At 51.4% G+C, this 14,454-nt stretch overlaps 1 protein-coding gene across 1 annotated transcript in view; it reads right to left on the reverse strand.

Moving 5' to 3' along the window:
- LOC114787675 (suppression of tumorigenicity 18 protein-like) overlaps positions 1–11,405 on the reverse strand; it is a 36,727-nt gene extending 25,322 nt beyond the window's left edge. The window contains 2 exon segments of the mRNA XM_028975438.1: positions 10,776–10,935; positions 11,228–11,405. Of these exon segments, the coding sequence (XP_028831271.1) occupies positions 10,776–10,929 (154 nt within the window). The 5' untranslated portion in view covers positions 10,930–10,935; positions 11,228–11,405.
- Positions 11,406–14,454: the final 3,049 nt, after the last annotated feature.

Consider the following 14,454-nt stretch of genomic DNA (forward strand, 5'->3'; position numbering starts at 1 on the left):
CTGGACATTTTAAGATGATGCTGGACACATTTCCACGTCTGGTCCCCAGTCCCCGGCTTTATTGTCACAAGTCCTGTAATTCCACCCAAAATGATTTATTGTGCGCACTGGCGGCGATGACAGCTGTCTGTAAGCACCGGGGACGTGTCTATTGGCCGACTTGACCCCTGTCAGAAAACAAAACACACACACACACACACACACACACAAAGAAGAGCGCAGCCTGGGACGAGCCTAGCGAGGTCACTGGAGATTTTCCAGACAAACGCAATCCAGTGAGGGAGGGGGGGGGGGGGGGGGGGGGGGTTGGGCCCGGGTGGAGGGGACGGGGGACGGGGGGGGACAGAAGAATAAAAGGACAGGCTCAGAATCTCATTTTAGCAGACCGCACACAATCTGGGCTCCCACAGAACTATCTCTGCCTGACCGCTCTCCATTTATCCCTTATCAGTGTTTACCAACCGCCACTTTTCCTTTATTCACACTGCGAGGCTGTTCTCTTACTATCAGTCAACAGCTGACACCGTGGAACTGCCTCAAAGGCGAGTGGCGGGATCAAACTGCACCAAAGCTGTTTAAACAATACAACAGAGGAAATAAATTCATAAATCCTAATTCTTCCCGGCCCACAAGGGTACGGGCGGCCGCTTTATAGTGGCGCCAGCAAACAAAACCGCAGCCAATGAGGTAACGTTACCATCCAGGTAGGCGCTGGGACGCGGAAATAAAAAAAAAAACTCATACGGGGGTTCGATACGACGCGAGAATTTGGGGCAAATAAATAAACTGACATAACACACTGTTGCAGCGTGTGTGTGTGTGTGTGTGTGAGCGCTCCATTTAAACCAACATACAGTAGGGGCGCAGCGTCGGCCAATCGCGGCCCATCAGCGCTGCTTTTCTGGAACTCTGTTCAAAAGTTAAGTAATTAATTGCATTTATCCTCGCACCAGCTGCTCGCCACCAGATGGAACGTTTCTGAAACCTTGTTGAATTAAATCCACATAATTCATTTTCCTGGATTATCTGAGTGAAGTTTGAGTGGGGAATGCGTGTTTTTATTTTTTTTTTTAAAGAGGCTCCGTCAGGCCTCGTTTCTATTGGCCGATCGGACAGGAAGTGGTGACGAAGTTGCTGAAAGTCGTCAGGAGACGCCTGATTGAAGAACTAAACTCGTTTTTTCCGGATCAGGACCTGTGCGGCGCGGCACCATGGACAGCGCACCCCCAGAGACCTCCGTTCCCACCAGGATCGTTCCGTCAGGAAGTTCCGAAGCGAAGTGGTGAAACGTGTCCTCCGTATTTAGCCGTCAGTGGGCAGCCAACGGGACCTCAGTGGAACCATGACTCTTCAGGATTCGAACCCGCAACCTTCATTAACCATCAAAACTTCAGACCAATCGGACCGCAGACTATTATCAATCACGTATTCGTTTCTAATTCAGGGTTTTAAAAAAAGCCACAACACGAACAGATGAAATAACATGCACGAGTTTTTTTTAAAAAAGACGCGACCTTTGACCTCAGCTCAGGTAAAATAAAGGACTTTTTCGGCATCGGGAGCGGGTGTCGCAGCCCTGACATGTGTTCCTGTACGACCCCGCCACCGCCACCGCCGCCGCCGCGCCCGCTCTCATTTAGGTGGATGACATCTAATGCTATCTGGAAGACCGAAAATGGGTCGCGGCGCGGTAAAAAAAAAACCGTTTGAGCCTTTTAATCTCCTCTGTCTGAAACCTGGAGAGTGCGGACAAAAAAAAAAAAAAAAAGAAAGGATTATAGGTATATTTTAAAATTGGGGCTTTTACCGTAAAAAAAAAATTAAATTCAAGTGAAAAAAAAAAAAAAAAAAATGTCATTATTCTGTCATGTGATTAAGATGCAGCGGTCGGACGGAAATATAGAAAGACGGCAGCCGGCAGCAGGCCGCAACTTTCCTCGGCGTTCACCGGCAACTCGGTAAAAGTGGAGGGGGAAAGGCGGGTAATAATAAGTAAAAAGCCCAGACCTACTTGACTGGTCCCGGAGGTGGGATTGGTGGCGGCGCCGCGTCCGGATGGTAGTCCCCAGGACGGTGAAGCCGGGCTTTTCTCTGCCCCGAGATAAGCACCTGCGCTCGCGGCCCTTCTCTACGTCACACCTCCCTATTCACAGGCCCTCAATATGATGCACATTTGCACATCAACAGCATCCCCCCATCACTCTCTCTCTCTCTCCCTCTCTCACACACTCACACACACACACACACACACACTCTTCAACTCCCCTGAAAATCTGCACAACACACACACACACACACACACAGCGAGCGGGGAGGCGGCAGGGATTTATGGCTCGTACGGCGTTTTTTTTTTCCGCTTGTCGTCGATCTGAAACTTTCACTCGCATTGTTGTCATGCGCGGTGGGCATATGCCCCCCCCCCCCTCCCCGTATCACTCATCATGCAAATGAGGGGGGGGGGGGGGGTGTCACTCCTCGGCGGCAGATGGTCAGGGACGATAACAATGGCCCGACCAGAGCGGCTTCGGTGTCTGCGACTTTATTGCTACGGAAACCCGCGTAACGGAGGTCTCCGGTTCCCCGCGACGTTCCCGGCGTTCCCGGCCGCAGCCTCTCCAAGCGGCCGTAATTACGGGAGTAATTAGGTGTAATTTCTCCCTGTAGGCCTGCAGCGTGTGTGTGTGTGTGTGTGTGTGTACGAGACGGTGACTGAGCTTTTTACGAGTCTTTGTGCGTGTGCGCGTGTGGGCGGTGACGTCAGCTGACCTGCCGAGTCGTGTGAGGGCGCGGCCCGCAGCAGAAGGGCAAACACATCGCGGCTCCGAGCAAACAGAAGCCGGGATTACCGCCACAAAGGCCGGCACGCTTCTGGGTGGAGCTTTTATTTTCGGGGGGGGGGGGGGGCGGCCAAATTCAACAAAAGAAACGGGGGTGGGGGAGGGGCGCCAGGGGCCACAGAGGGGGAGGGGCCACACCCCCTCAACGCCAAGCGCACTCACTTTCATCCGAGTTCGGGCCTCTGGCCCCTGGGGAGGGAGGTGCGAGGACCATGCGGGACCGTCTCAAGGTCCCATCACCAAGCACCGTTGGGGTCACGACCCCGAGTCGCGTCTCACCTGAGGCTCCTCCCCCCGCCCCACACCAACGGCCAATCAGGCTCCGGTAAAAGCAATCATGAGCGGAACAAGCAAGATTCGCCCGTCGTAAGCATCTTACCGGACACGACACCCCAAATCGCGTAATCAGGGGACGCGGGGACGCGGGGACGACATCCGCCTCTAAAAGGATGAACTTTCCAGAAATGAAAAGCAAATGACACTTTTGTAATGGCGCCGTTTACTGGCTCCAATCACAACATATTCGCGCAGCAAGACGAATGTTCCTCCGTTGCGAAAGTACATCAAAGTGTTGACGTTTAATCTGCGCTCGGGAGGGGGGGGGGACACGCTGTCAAGAACAAAGCAGACAACAGTTGTGGATTAGTGCGGAAATGAGAGCGAGGTGGGCGAGATGAAATTGCGTGTCAGAAAAGGGCTCCGCTTTTTAAAAAGTACAGCGCCGGGCCGCGTTCGGCACGGGTCGCACCTGTTTACTGTCTAAAAGCTTTTCGCTCGGCGCCAACAATTATGCGAATGAGGTGAAATGTGGTTGATAGATCCATACGCCGGCCCGTCCTCCTATAAACACAATACTGTCAGTTCTGACGTTTTAAAGGTCTCGCGTTGCTGCTATCAAGTTCTGCACCTAAACACGCCAAGAACGTCCAGGAGAGAAGTTCAGCTGCTGGTCCCAGGGGGACAACAACAGGACCGATATTCTGTGCGCGGGACGGCCAGGTAGCGATTTTGGAGCTTCGTCCCGTTGAGGACTTATGTCGGCGTGGGCCAGAAACCCAGGCGGACTGCAGAAAAGTTCTGAAATGCCGGTTATTGTGGCGCAGGAGACCATAGAAATGTGAACCGCAGCGAGCTCCTCTCTGCATGACTGCATGCCTCAGATCTCCCGACTCTGACCTTGGTCGGAAAAGCATCTGCCGAACGATTAACAGTAAAACGCAGATCTTTACAATGTGGACACAAACGGATCAGGAATCTTCAGGATTTGTGTTGCAGGACTTCTTAAAAGGTCAAAACCGAAACAAAGGTCTCCGGGATTAATGCGTGCAGGAAAGAGAATAAGCGTGTTTAAGACGGCCGCGTTATGAAATCACTTTTATTTGCCGTTTGCATTCGGAAGATTACGGAAAGATTATAGCGGCTGGCTGCTGTAAACTGTGTGCACTGCTAATCTTCTGCTCTTGTTCTACGCTTTCCGAGGGCTATTTCGGTCCGTTTCCCCTCTCTGCACGTCAACAGAACAGGCGGCCCGAGGATGCTCCTCGTGTTAGCGCCACACGGTGGCGAGACTCGGGCACTGCGGGCACCATCGTGCATCAGTCGCCGGCAGCAGCAAGGGTGACTACTCTCTCTCTCCCTCTCTCTCTCTCTCTCTCTGTCCCTCGCTATGCAGCGTTATAATTCGTGCACGACCCAGTAACGTGGCGCCAGGTTCCAGTCTATACTGTTCCGATTAGAACGAAAATCCAAATGTAAATTATGGCTGATCTGAAACAAACCGCTATAATAGTTTCAGTCTAATCTACACAGTGGAGTAAATCATGATTTTAAAAATGAAAACTCCAGATCTCCCAGAAGACACTGAAAATGGAGGACCAAACACATCTTATTAATTGGGGGTTTAAATTCAATTTCCATTAACGCTGGAAGCGTGTCGATCACCAATCACTACTGCACGGTGGTCCGCAGCGCGACGTTACGAGCCGTTTCCTGACACGTAAGTACATGCATTACATGCCCCCCCCCCCGCCCACCTACATTTCAGTAAACAGCATGGTGAATTTGCGACGTACCACCAACTAACAGTCATCGTACCAACATCCAGTAAACCTCTTCACCCGATCCATATCGTAGCCGTGATACACGCACGCTTTATAAGCAGTCCTTATTCCATATACTTCCACAGCAGCACCTATCTGGCCTGCTGCACCTCACGCCCGGGTTTGTGCTACAGAACCCTTCCTCCACTCCAGACCTTCGGGCTGCGCAGACCCAGATCTGCTTCTCCGCTAATTAACTCCACACACAATTCAACCAGCACTTTGGGTTCAACTCCACCGAGGTTCTCACATTCATGCAAATGTCTGAATTACGCGCACATCACCAGAGTGCGGATTATATCTGTAAAGCTGGAGTGCGGGCACTTTGATATCTTAAATCACATTGTCTGTGACAGTCGTGTTCATCTGTTTTCCGCGCCGTGGTGAAACCCAGAAAAAGCGGTTACGATGTCAGGTACCATCTGGACCTCCATTCACGGTCAGATGCCCAGTGCCCTGTCTACCCGGAGGAAATTCAATTCCAGAAAGCGTAATATTAATAATAATACGTTAAAAACATTAAAAGCATTTTATATGTACGCTGTGATTCACCCCCATCACAGATAATCGTTTTAATTGTTTGATTGAGGAGTAAACTGCGTCCAAAATGAACTTCAATATTTTTCTACCCGCCAAATCTGATGCTATTGAAAACATTGAAACAACATTACAGCATTAATGAACATGAAACATTATGAAATTTCATATTCAAATGTTAATGGAATCATGAAATCCACTCCGAATGTGTATAATAATATTTCATTTCACGAAGAACACACAACAGTATGAAAGATGAAATATGTTTGGAAAATAAACGAATCTACAGGAAGTGGCCACATTCTGAGCTCGCCACTGGCCAGCGTGGGCTTTTACTCATAATATGAAACAATATACTGTACTGTGTATGGCTACACAATATACTGTACTGTGTATGGCTTTTTTAGCCAGGACCAGATGAAAATATTTCCCTGCAGACACTACCATGCGACACACAGTTTACCGTGTGAATAAAAATATACGATCGATGGAAAATAAAAAAAAAAAACATAACTGCCCGCCATGCATCGTTCACATGCCCCCACTGGCCCCGCGTTTCCGCACAGTCGGTGATTGCAGGGGCTATGGATGTGTTCTCTTCTTCCTGCGGTTTAATTAATTGACAGATTGATTAGCTGTACGCCACCCATTCGCCCCAACACACAATATCTAATCAGCTCAACAGTAGAAAATCTGTGGCGTGACACGCGCCGTAGGTCTCCGCCGTAAATAATAAACCTCCCCGTGCCGCAGCAAACATGAACTCCTCCTTGATAACCCAAGTAGACGTCTTGAATCCGTCGATAATTACTAAAACGCAGATTTCACGTTCGCTCTGGCCTTTAAAACTAGTTGGCATTAGTGTTTTAGTTTGCCGGCGCCGTTCGGCGGCACACTCGAGAGAACAAATAAGCCCACTTATTAGCGCGGATGACAATGTTTTGATTGCATCCAGTGCGCCACACACCGAATCAGCATGCAAATGCCCTTTGAGCGAAACAAAGAAACTGATTATGAGGCAAGTTTGCGGCGCACCGAGTGATTAAAGGGCCCGGCCAATGATTTCCTTTTGTTTAGATCTTTTTGCTAACTTTTTGGGAGATACAATTATAATTTGTCCCCCAATCCGGTCCACTCGAGCGGGACCCCGAGAAAGGCCCGTTCAGTCGGTTATTAGCCCTCCGCGTACGCGTTGGGTGTTTTTTTTTTTTTCCGGCGGGTAGCGAGCAGAAGACGTGATCGCTGGTGTAATACCGAATTCACCTCGGTGACACGTCTGCCAAACACGCAGAAGCCCCGGCAGCCATTCTTCCCGACAGAAAGGGCCGATCTGATACGCCGGAGTTCTGCCAGCACAATGGGACTATTAGCATTTGCAAGTGAAGCGCCCGCTCCGAGTGCTCCATCAAAAGGCATTTGTGACATCCTTCAGATTTAGCACTTTGGAAACTTCCCACAGATCCAGACACTTCCTGGCTTCTCGCATCATCACTCCAAGATAGTGATAATACGATTTCGGCTCCTTCCCCCCCCCTCCACTTCTTCTTCTTCTTCTTCTTCTTGCTGTTGAGAAACAAACTGGATTAGGAGCAGATCACTACATAAACAGCTTTCTAAAAGGAGGCAGCTATTTTAAAAGAAGCTGAAGAAATGCAAAGAGGGATTTAAATTTTAATTTGAATTTATTCCAGCAAGTGAAAGGTTCCTTTGAGAGGGGATTTCGGCAGAGATGACGGCATTTAAAAGTGATAAACAAGCATCTAAACCTCCAGTGAAGCGCGGTGATTTTGTTTCTTTCGAGTATGGCGCTGTGGTCACATCCCCGGCGGCGATGGCCCGCATTCGGTCCCCTACCCCCGCCAATAGATCGCCGCCTCGCACCTCCGTGGCCTTGATTTTACGAGGCCAGACGCGGCCTTCTCGGCCGGTATCTGCCGTGCGTTACGGTGGCCTGCCTTCCAGAGGTGACCGGCGCTCCGCTGCCGCGGAAAGCGTCACACGAGTAACGGAAACAAAGAGTTACATCACTCTACGGCGCCGGTAATCCGATCATGGCCGCTCTTTGTGCCGCCGTTATCTACGGCGAAGGCCCAGAAAAGTGCCAAGCACGCCATTTAACAAGACTCCCTCTGAACGATTACAGACGCAGGACCGGGATGCGATTTCACGCCGCCGGGGCGTAACCTAAGCAGGCTTAGCCAGGGAGTACACACGAGTTCGGTAACGCTCCCCGTCCGCCGGCGGTCCGGGCCGGAGAGGAAACCGTTGCCTCGCAATCATTTATTAATTACTATTAATCCACAGATTAAAAGGGGCGCCGCGGCCACACATTTTACACCTTTAACGGACGCGCCGAGCACCTCCGCGGCAGGAGAGATGCATTAGGGCCTGGCAGCCGTCCTGCCTCCTAATTACACCGCGCGCTCGGGTCTGCCGGGACCGGACGCCCAAATGGATGCGCGGGGGAGAGCCAAAGGGTGCGGACGACAATGCCTTTGATGCTATTTATAAAGAGCATATAGGGCCGCGTGGGGCTCGGCTGACACTCGCGGCGTCCGGGTGACGGGGAGTGTGGCACGACTGGCACCGCGCCGCGTCCATTACGCGTCAGGAAAATAATACGGACTTTCAGGAGAGGGAGGTTTCACTGACAGTGCTGACCCTTCAACACAACCACGGTCAGCGCGGTACGAGCCATATATAATAATATAGTTACATAACATCATGTAATATTCTGGTTATTCATGACCAGTGTGCCACGTATACACGCACGGTCAGTGCGGTACGAGCCATATATAATAATATAGTTATATAACATCATGTAATATACTGTTTATTCATGACCAGTGTGCCACGTATACACGCACAGTCAGTGCGGTACGAGCCATATATAATAATATAGTTATATAACATCATGTAATATACTGTTTATTCATGACCAGTGTGCCACGTACACAACCACGGTCAGCACGGTACGAGCCATATATAATAATATAGTGATATAACATCATGTAATATACTGTTTATTCATGACCAGTGTGCCACGTACACAACCACGGTCAGTGCGGTACGAGCCATATATAATAATATAGTTATATAACCTCATGTAATATACTGTATATTCATGACCAGTGTGCCACGTATACACACACGGTCAGCACGGTACGAGCCATATATAATAATATAGTGATATAACATCATGTAATATACTGTTTATTCATGACCAGTGTGCCACGTACACAACCACGGTCAGTGCGGTACGAGCCATATATAATAATATAGTTATATAACCTCATGTAATATACTGTATATTCATGACCAGTGTGCCACGTATACACACACGGTCAGCACGGTACGAGCCATATATAATAATATAGTTATATAACCTCATGTAATATTCTGGTTATTCATGACCAGTGTGCTACGTACACAACCACGGTCAGCACGGTACAAGCCATATATAATAATATAGTTACATAACATCATGTAATATTCTGGTTATTCATGACCAGTGTGCCACGTACACAACCACGGTCAGCACGGTACGAGCCATATATAATAATATAGTGATATAACATCATGTAATATACTGTATATTCATGACCAGTGTGCTACGTACACAACCACGGTCAGTGCGGTACGAGCCATATATAATAATATAGTTATATAACCTCATGTAATATTCTGGTTATTCATGACCAGTGTGCTATGTACACAACCACGGTCAGTGCGGTACGAGCCATATATAATAATATAGTTATATAACATCATGTAATATGTTACATGATGTTTATGTCGCTTATGTCGGGTCATTTAGTAAAATCTCTTTACATTCATCATTTGATGTCTAATTAGAACCCCAAAATGGTCCATCTATTTCGCCAACGCCAAGGATCCACATTTTAATCGGGTTTTTCGGCCCTTCTAATCCAGGTCTCGCAGCCAACGCGTTCTGCTGCAATTAGGCGCACGTGAGCGTTAATATCCTAACGATGTAGGTGGCAGGTTGCGGGCGCATGAGGTTGGAGAGGGCTTGAAAACCGTCGCCGAACATACCGGAGCTCGGAACTGGCAGATGGGCGCGGAGGTTCTCTTTCAGGTCCCACTGACTCACAGGAACGCCCAGTGCAATTTAATACATTAGCCCCGTTAAAACCCTTTACGCTAATTAAACCAACAAATAAGACGGGTCGAGGCGAATATCGCTCATTGAGACGACTTACATAATTGGGAGATTATTCTAAAAAAGGACACTTTCATAGGATAAGCGGTCATGGGAAATACCAGTGAAAAGGGTTGATAACGGCGATACCCACAATTCCACACTAGCCAAGGCGCAGTAAGTCAAATGAAGGTAATTACGGCCATTTTAGATCAGACCAATTTAATAACGATGCAGAACTGATCCAGATATGACTGCATGAGGCACTGCTTCCTTTTGGTGTCATATTATTATTATTATTGTTGTAGTTGTTATTGTTTTTATTATTAATGTACACATTTCGCAATGTCAACACATATCTATTGAGTTATGGCCCAATGTCAATATATAAAAAAAACAGATATTTACAGAAATGCACATGCATGTTAAAATAAGGACCCATTTCGAGATATAATAAAACCGAGCACTGCTCTCCTTTTCATAAATGTATATTATAATTTCATGTTTCAGTAATTACATGCATATATATATATATATATATATATATATATATATATATATATATATATATATATATATATGTGTGTCTGCGCTACGCAGGCAGGAAAGATCCTTTTGTTCCCGCCGTGGTTCTGCTGGTCTTAATGTGTCCAACATCAGCCCATAATTATTGTCCTCTGCATCGGAGTGAAAATAAATAAAAGTTATTTTGGGGGGCGCATTAGCATATGAATGGGCTTTTTTTATGGGAGCGCGTTCAGTAAACTGCTCCACCTGGCTTCAGACGAATGCCCCTGTGTAAAGTCCACCCACCGCACCGGATTCGGCTGAAAGGCCTCCTGCGGGACATCAGTGACCATTCACTCCGTTTTTCTCTTTTCCCGAGCACCTGTGACGGGGTTTTTTGTGCCGCCGCTTCCCGCTTTGTCCCTTTTTCCTGGCAGGCCGGTATCATTAGGGACACACTTTCGCCTCAAAAGGAAATTCTCTCCCCGCTAACAATCGCTGTTTGTTTTTGTTTACCGGGGAGGCGGGGCCTGCGCACCGATCCAAACGAGTCACGCTTAATAATAAGAGCGGCCGCTGAGACGTGGACGAAGTTGTGTGTGTGTGTGTGTGTGTGTGTGTGTGGACCCTTGCCGTTCGCCGGCGACTCGCAGGTGCCGCTGGAAAGGGTCTCCTCCCTGCTCCTCTCCGCCGGCTCATCCGGCTTCGCCATGGTGCCGGGCCTCAGAGAGCCGCTTTGCCGCTTTCCGGCCGACTTTGCCACAATCGCTTTGTCCGCTCCTTTCATTGTTTCCTGTAAAACACATTTACGGCATGACTTCCCGGGTTTATCCCTCCCGTGAGCCGCCAACCCCGTCCCCCCCTGCACCCCGAAGCGGACCAGAAGATGGGAAACAACACCGGCAGGATATGCAAATATGAAAAGTAAACATCGGCGAAGGAAAAACAACAACAACAACAACAACAACATTTTCACATTTAATCCGAGCGAACAGAAACCAAAATAAGACATTACGCCCTAATTGGGTGCCGTACAGCCCGTAAATACTATTACAAGGCCGATCGGGATTAGCGGCACAACATACCTAGTTATCTATTCGCCGCTGCCAACACTGCCAGCAGTGGGCAAGTACGTTTCAAAAGCCGGCAAATCCCAGGCGCGGAAAGTACTTAAATCCGGCGCGAGCACAAGAGGAGGGTGGATAAAGCCCGCTCGGCGTATCACCGGCGCACCTTCCGCGGTCGCTGGCTGGGCTCGCCGAGCATGCGGAGCGGAGATCAAAACAACGATCCTTTCATCCGCAGCCGAGCGGCGAGGAACTCGCGGAAATGACCGCCGCCGCCGCCGCCGCCGCACAGGCCGCGCCGAAGAGCGCGCGGGCCCCCGAAGTCCGAGTGCAGGAGCCGCGCCGGAGCCCTGCTGACTAACTTTGGCCCCTGTTTTTTTGCGACCGGGGACACAAAGGGAAACGCTGTCTATTCAAAACGCGCGGCGCGGGCCCGGACAAAATGAGGCCGCCGGCCCGCCGCGGGCCCCGCAGAGGGCCGAGTTCGCCCTGGCACTGCCCGGCACCGCCGCCGCCAGACAACAGAGGCGTGTTGTGCTCGGCCTTCGCGGCCCTTCCTCCCGACTCAGACAGGGTCCCTTTTCATTCGGCGCCGATTAGAAAAATACATACATATATATATATATATATACATATATACAAGCGCCTTATATATTCATGTGTAATATGTGTGTATTACACACGGCGGATTGAATTGTACTTTTTACGAAGCGTAAAAAGCAGCGGTCACCCACGCATTGTGTGATTTACATTTGCGTTTGCGTCTACGGTAAACCGCTTCGCTCGGGGTCGAGTGTGCGGGTGAATTTTTCTTTTGTGTTAATTAAACCGCCTTAACGACCAATTTCCTCAGTGTGAACCCGTAATTAACACCAATGACTTGGTTTACATGTTTGTTACCCGGCGCGTACCGGCTTTAAACCGCAATCCAAGGTTCAATAGACACCTGGACAGTCCCAGGGTACATATTCATCTTTTTATCTTGTTTTCCTTTAAAAGGCTCATTTAATATGTGTTATTTCGTTTTTTCATTATTTCGGGTAGGAATGGCAGGCAGGTAGGAACGGCAGGCAGGCGGGTAGAAACGGCAGGTAGGTAGGTGGGAACGGCAGGTGGGTAGGTACGGCAAGTGGGCAGGCAGGCAGGAACGGCAGGCAGGTAGGAACGGCACACAGGCATACGGGTAGGTATGGCAGGCGGGTAGGAAAACAGGCAGGCGGGTAGGAACGGCAGGCAGGCAGGCGGGTAGAAACGGCAGGTAGGCAGGCGGGTAGAAACGGCAGGTAGGTAGGTGGGAACGGCAGGTGGGTAGGAACGGCAGGCGGGTAGGTGGGTAGGAACGGCGGGCAGGCGGGTAGGTGGGTAGGAACGGCGGGTAGGCAGACGGGTAGGAACGGCAAGCAGGCGGGTAGGAACGTCAGGCGGGTAGGAACGGCACACAGGCATACGGGTAGGTATGGCAGGCGGGTAGGAAAACAGGCAGGCGGGTAGGAACGGCAGGCAGGCAGGCGGGTAGAAACGGCAGGTAGGCAGGCGGGTAGAAACGGCAGGTAGGTAGGTGGGAACGGCAGGTGGGTAGGAACGGCAGGCGGGTAGGTGGGTAGGAACGGCGGGCAGGCGGGTAGGTGGGTAGGAACGGCGGGTAGGCAGACGGGTAGGAACGGCAAGCAGGCGGGTAGGAACGTCAGGCGGGTAGGAACGGCAGGTGGGTAGGTGGGTAGGAACCGCGGGCAGATGGGTAGGAACGGCAGGCGGGTAGGAACGGTAGGTAGGCCGGTAGGTACGGCAGGCAGGCGGGTAGGAACGGCAGGCGGGCAGGAATGGCAGGTGGGTAGGAACGGCAGGCGGGTAGAAACGGCGAACAGGCGGGCAGGAATGGCAGGCGGGTACAAACAGCAGGCGGGTAGGAACGGCAGGCGGGTAGATGGGTAGGAACGGCAGGCGGGTAGGAACGGCGAACAGGCAGGTAGGAACGGCAGGCGGGTAGGTGGGTACGAACGGTCAGGCGGGTAGATGGGTAGGAACGGCAGGTGGGTAGGAACGGCGAACAGGCGGGTAGGAACGGCAGGCGGGTAGGAACGGCGAACAGGCGGGTAGGAATGGCAGGCGGGTAGGAATGGCAGGCGGGTAGGATCGGCAGGCAGGAAGGAACGGCGGGCAGGCATGCGGGTAGAAACAGCAGGTAGGTAGGTGGGAACGGCAGGTGGGTAGGAACAGCAGGCAGGCATACGGGTAGGTACGGCAAGTGGGCAGGTGTGTAGGAACGGCAGGCAGGCAGCTAGGAATGGCAGGCGGGTAGGAAAACAGGCAGGTGGGTAGGAACGGCAGGCGGGTAGGTGGGTAGGAACGGCGAACAGGCGGGCAGGAATGGCAGGCGGGGTACAAACGGCAGGCGGGTAGGAACGGCAGGCGGGTAGGTGGGTAGGAACGGCAGGCGGGTAGATGGGTACGAACGGCAGGCGGGTAGGAACGGCAGGCGGGTAGGAACGGCGAACAGGCGGGGTAGGAACGGCAGGCGGGTAGGAACGGCAGGTGGGTACAAACGGCAGGCGGGTAGGAACGGCAGGCGGTAGGTGGGTAGGAACGGCAGGCGGGTAGGTGGGTAGGAACGGCGAACAGGCGGGCAGGAATGGCAGGCGGGTACAAACGGCAGGCGGGTAGGAACGGCAGGCGGGTAGGTGGGTAGGAACGGCAGGCGGGTAGGTGGGTAGGAACGGCGAACAGGCGGGCAGGAATGGCAGGCGGGTACAAACGGCAGGCGGGTAGGAACGGCAGGCGGGTAGGTGGGTAGGAACGGCAGGCGGGTAGATGGGTAGGAACGGCAGGCGGGTACAAACGGCAGGCGGGTAGGAACGGCAGGCGGGTAGGTGGGTAGGAACGGCAGGCGGGTAGGAACGGCAGGCGGGTAGATGGGTAGGAACGGCGAACAGGCGGGTAGGAACGGCAGGCGGGTAGGAACGGCAGGCGGGTAGGATCGGCAGGCAGGAAGGAACGGCGGGCAGGCATGCGGGTAGGTACGGCAGGCGGGCAGGCAGGCGAGCGAGGAAGCGAATTCCGAGCTGTTCTGTATTAACATGTGAGAAAGCAGCGCAGGGCTCGCTGGGTGGTGTGAGCGTGCATATGCATTTACGGGGGGGGGTGGATTTTGTGAAATGACAGATCCCGGGTGTGATATTGGTAATGACTAACTAATAAGTGGGGTGCGTCAGTCTGTTATCAGGGAAGGAAGTATTAGCACTTCCTGT

The sequence above is a fragment of the Denticeps clupeoides genome, chromosome 4, assembly GCF_900700375.1.
Source record: "Denticeps clupeoides chromosome 4, fDenClu1.1, whole genome shotgun sequence".
NCBI classification, from domain to species: Eukaryota; Metazoa; Chordata; class Actinopteri; order Clupeiformes; family Denticipitidae; genus Denticeps; species Denticeps clupeoides.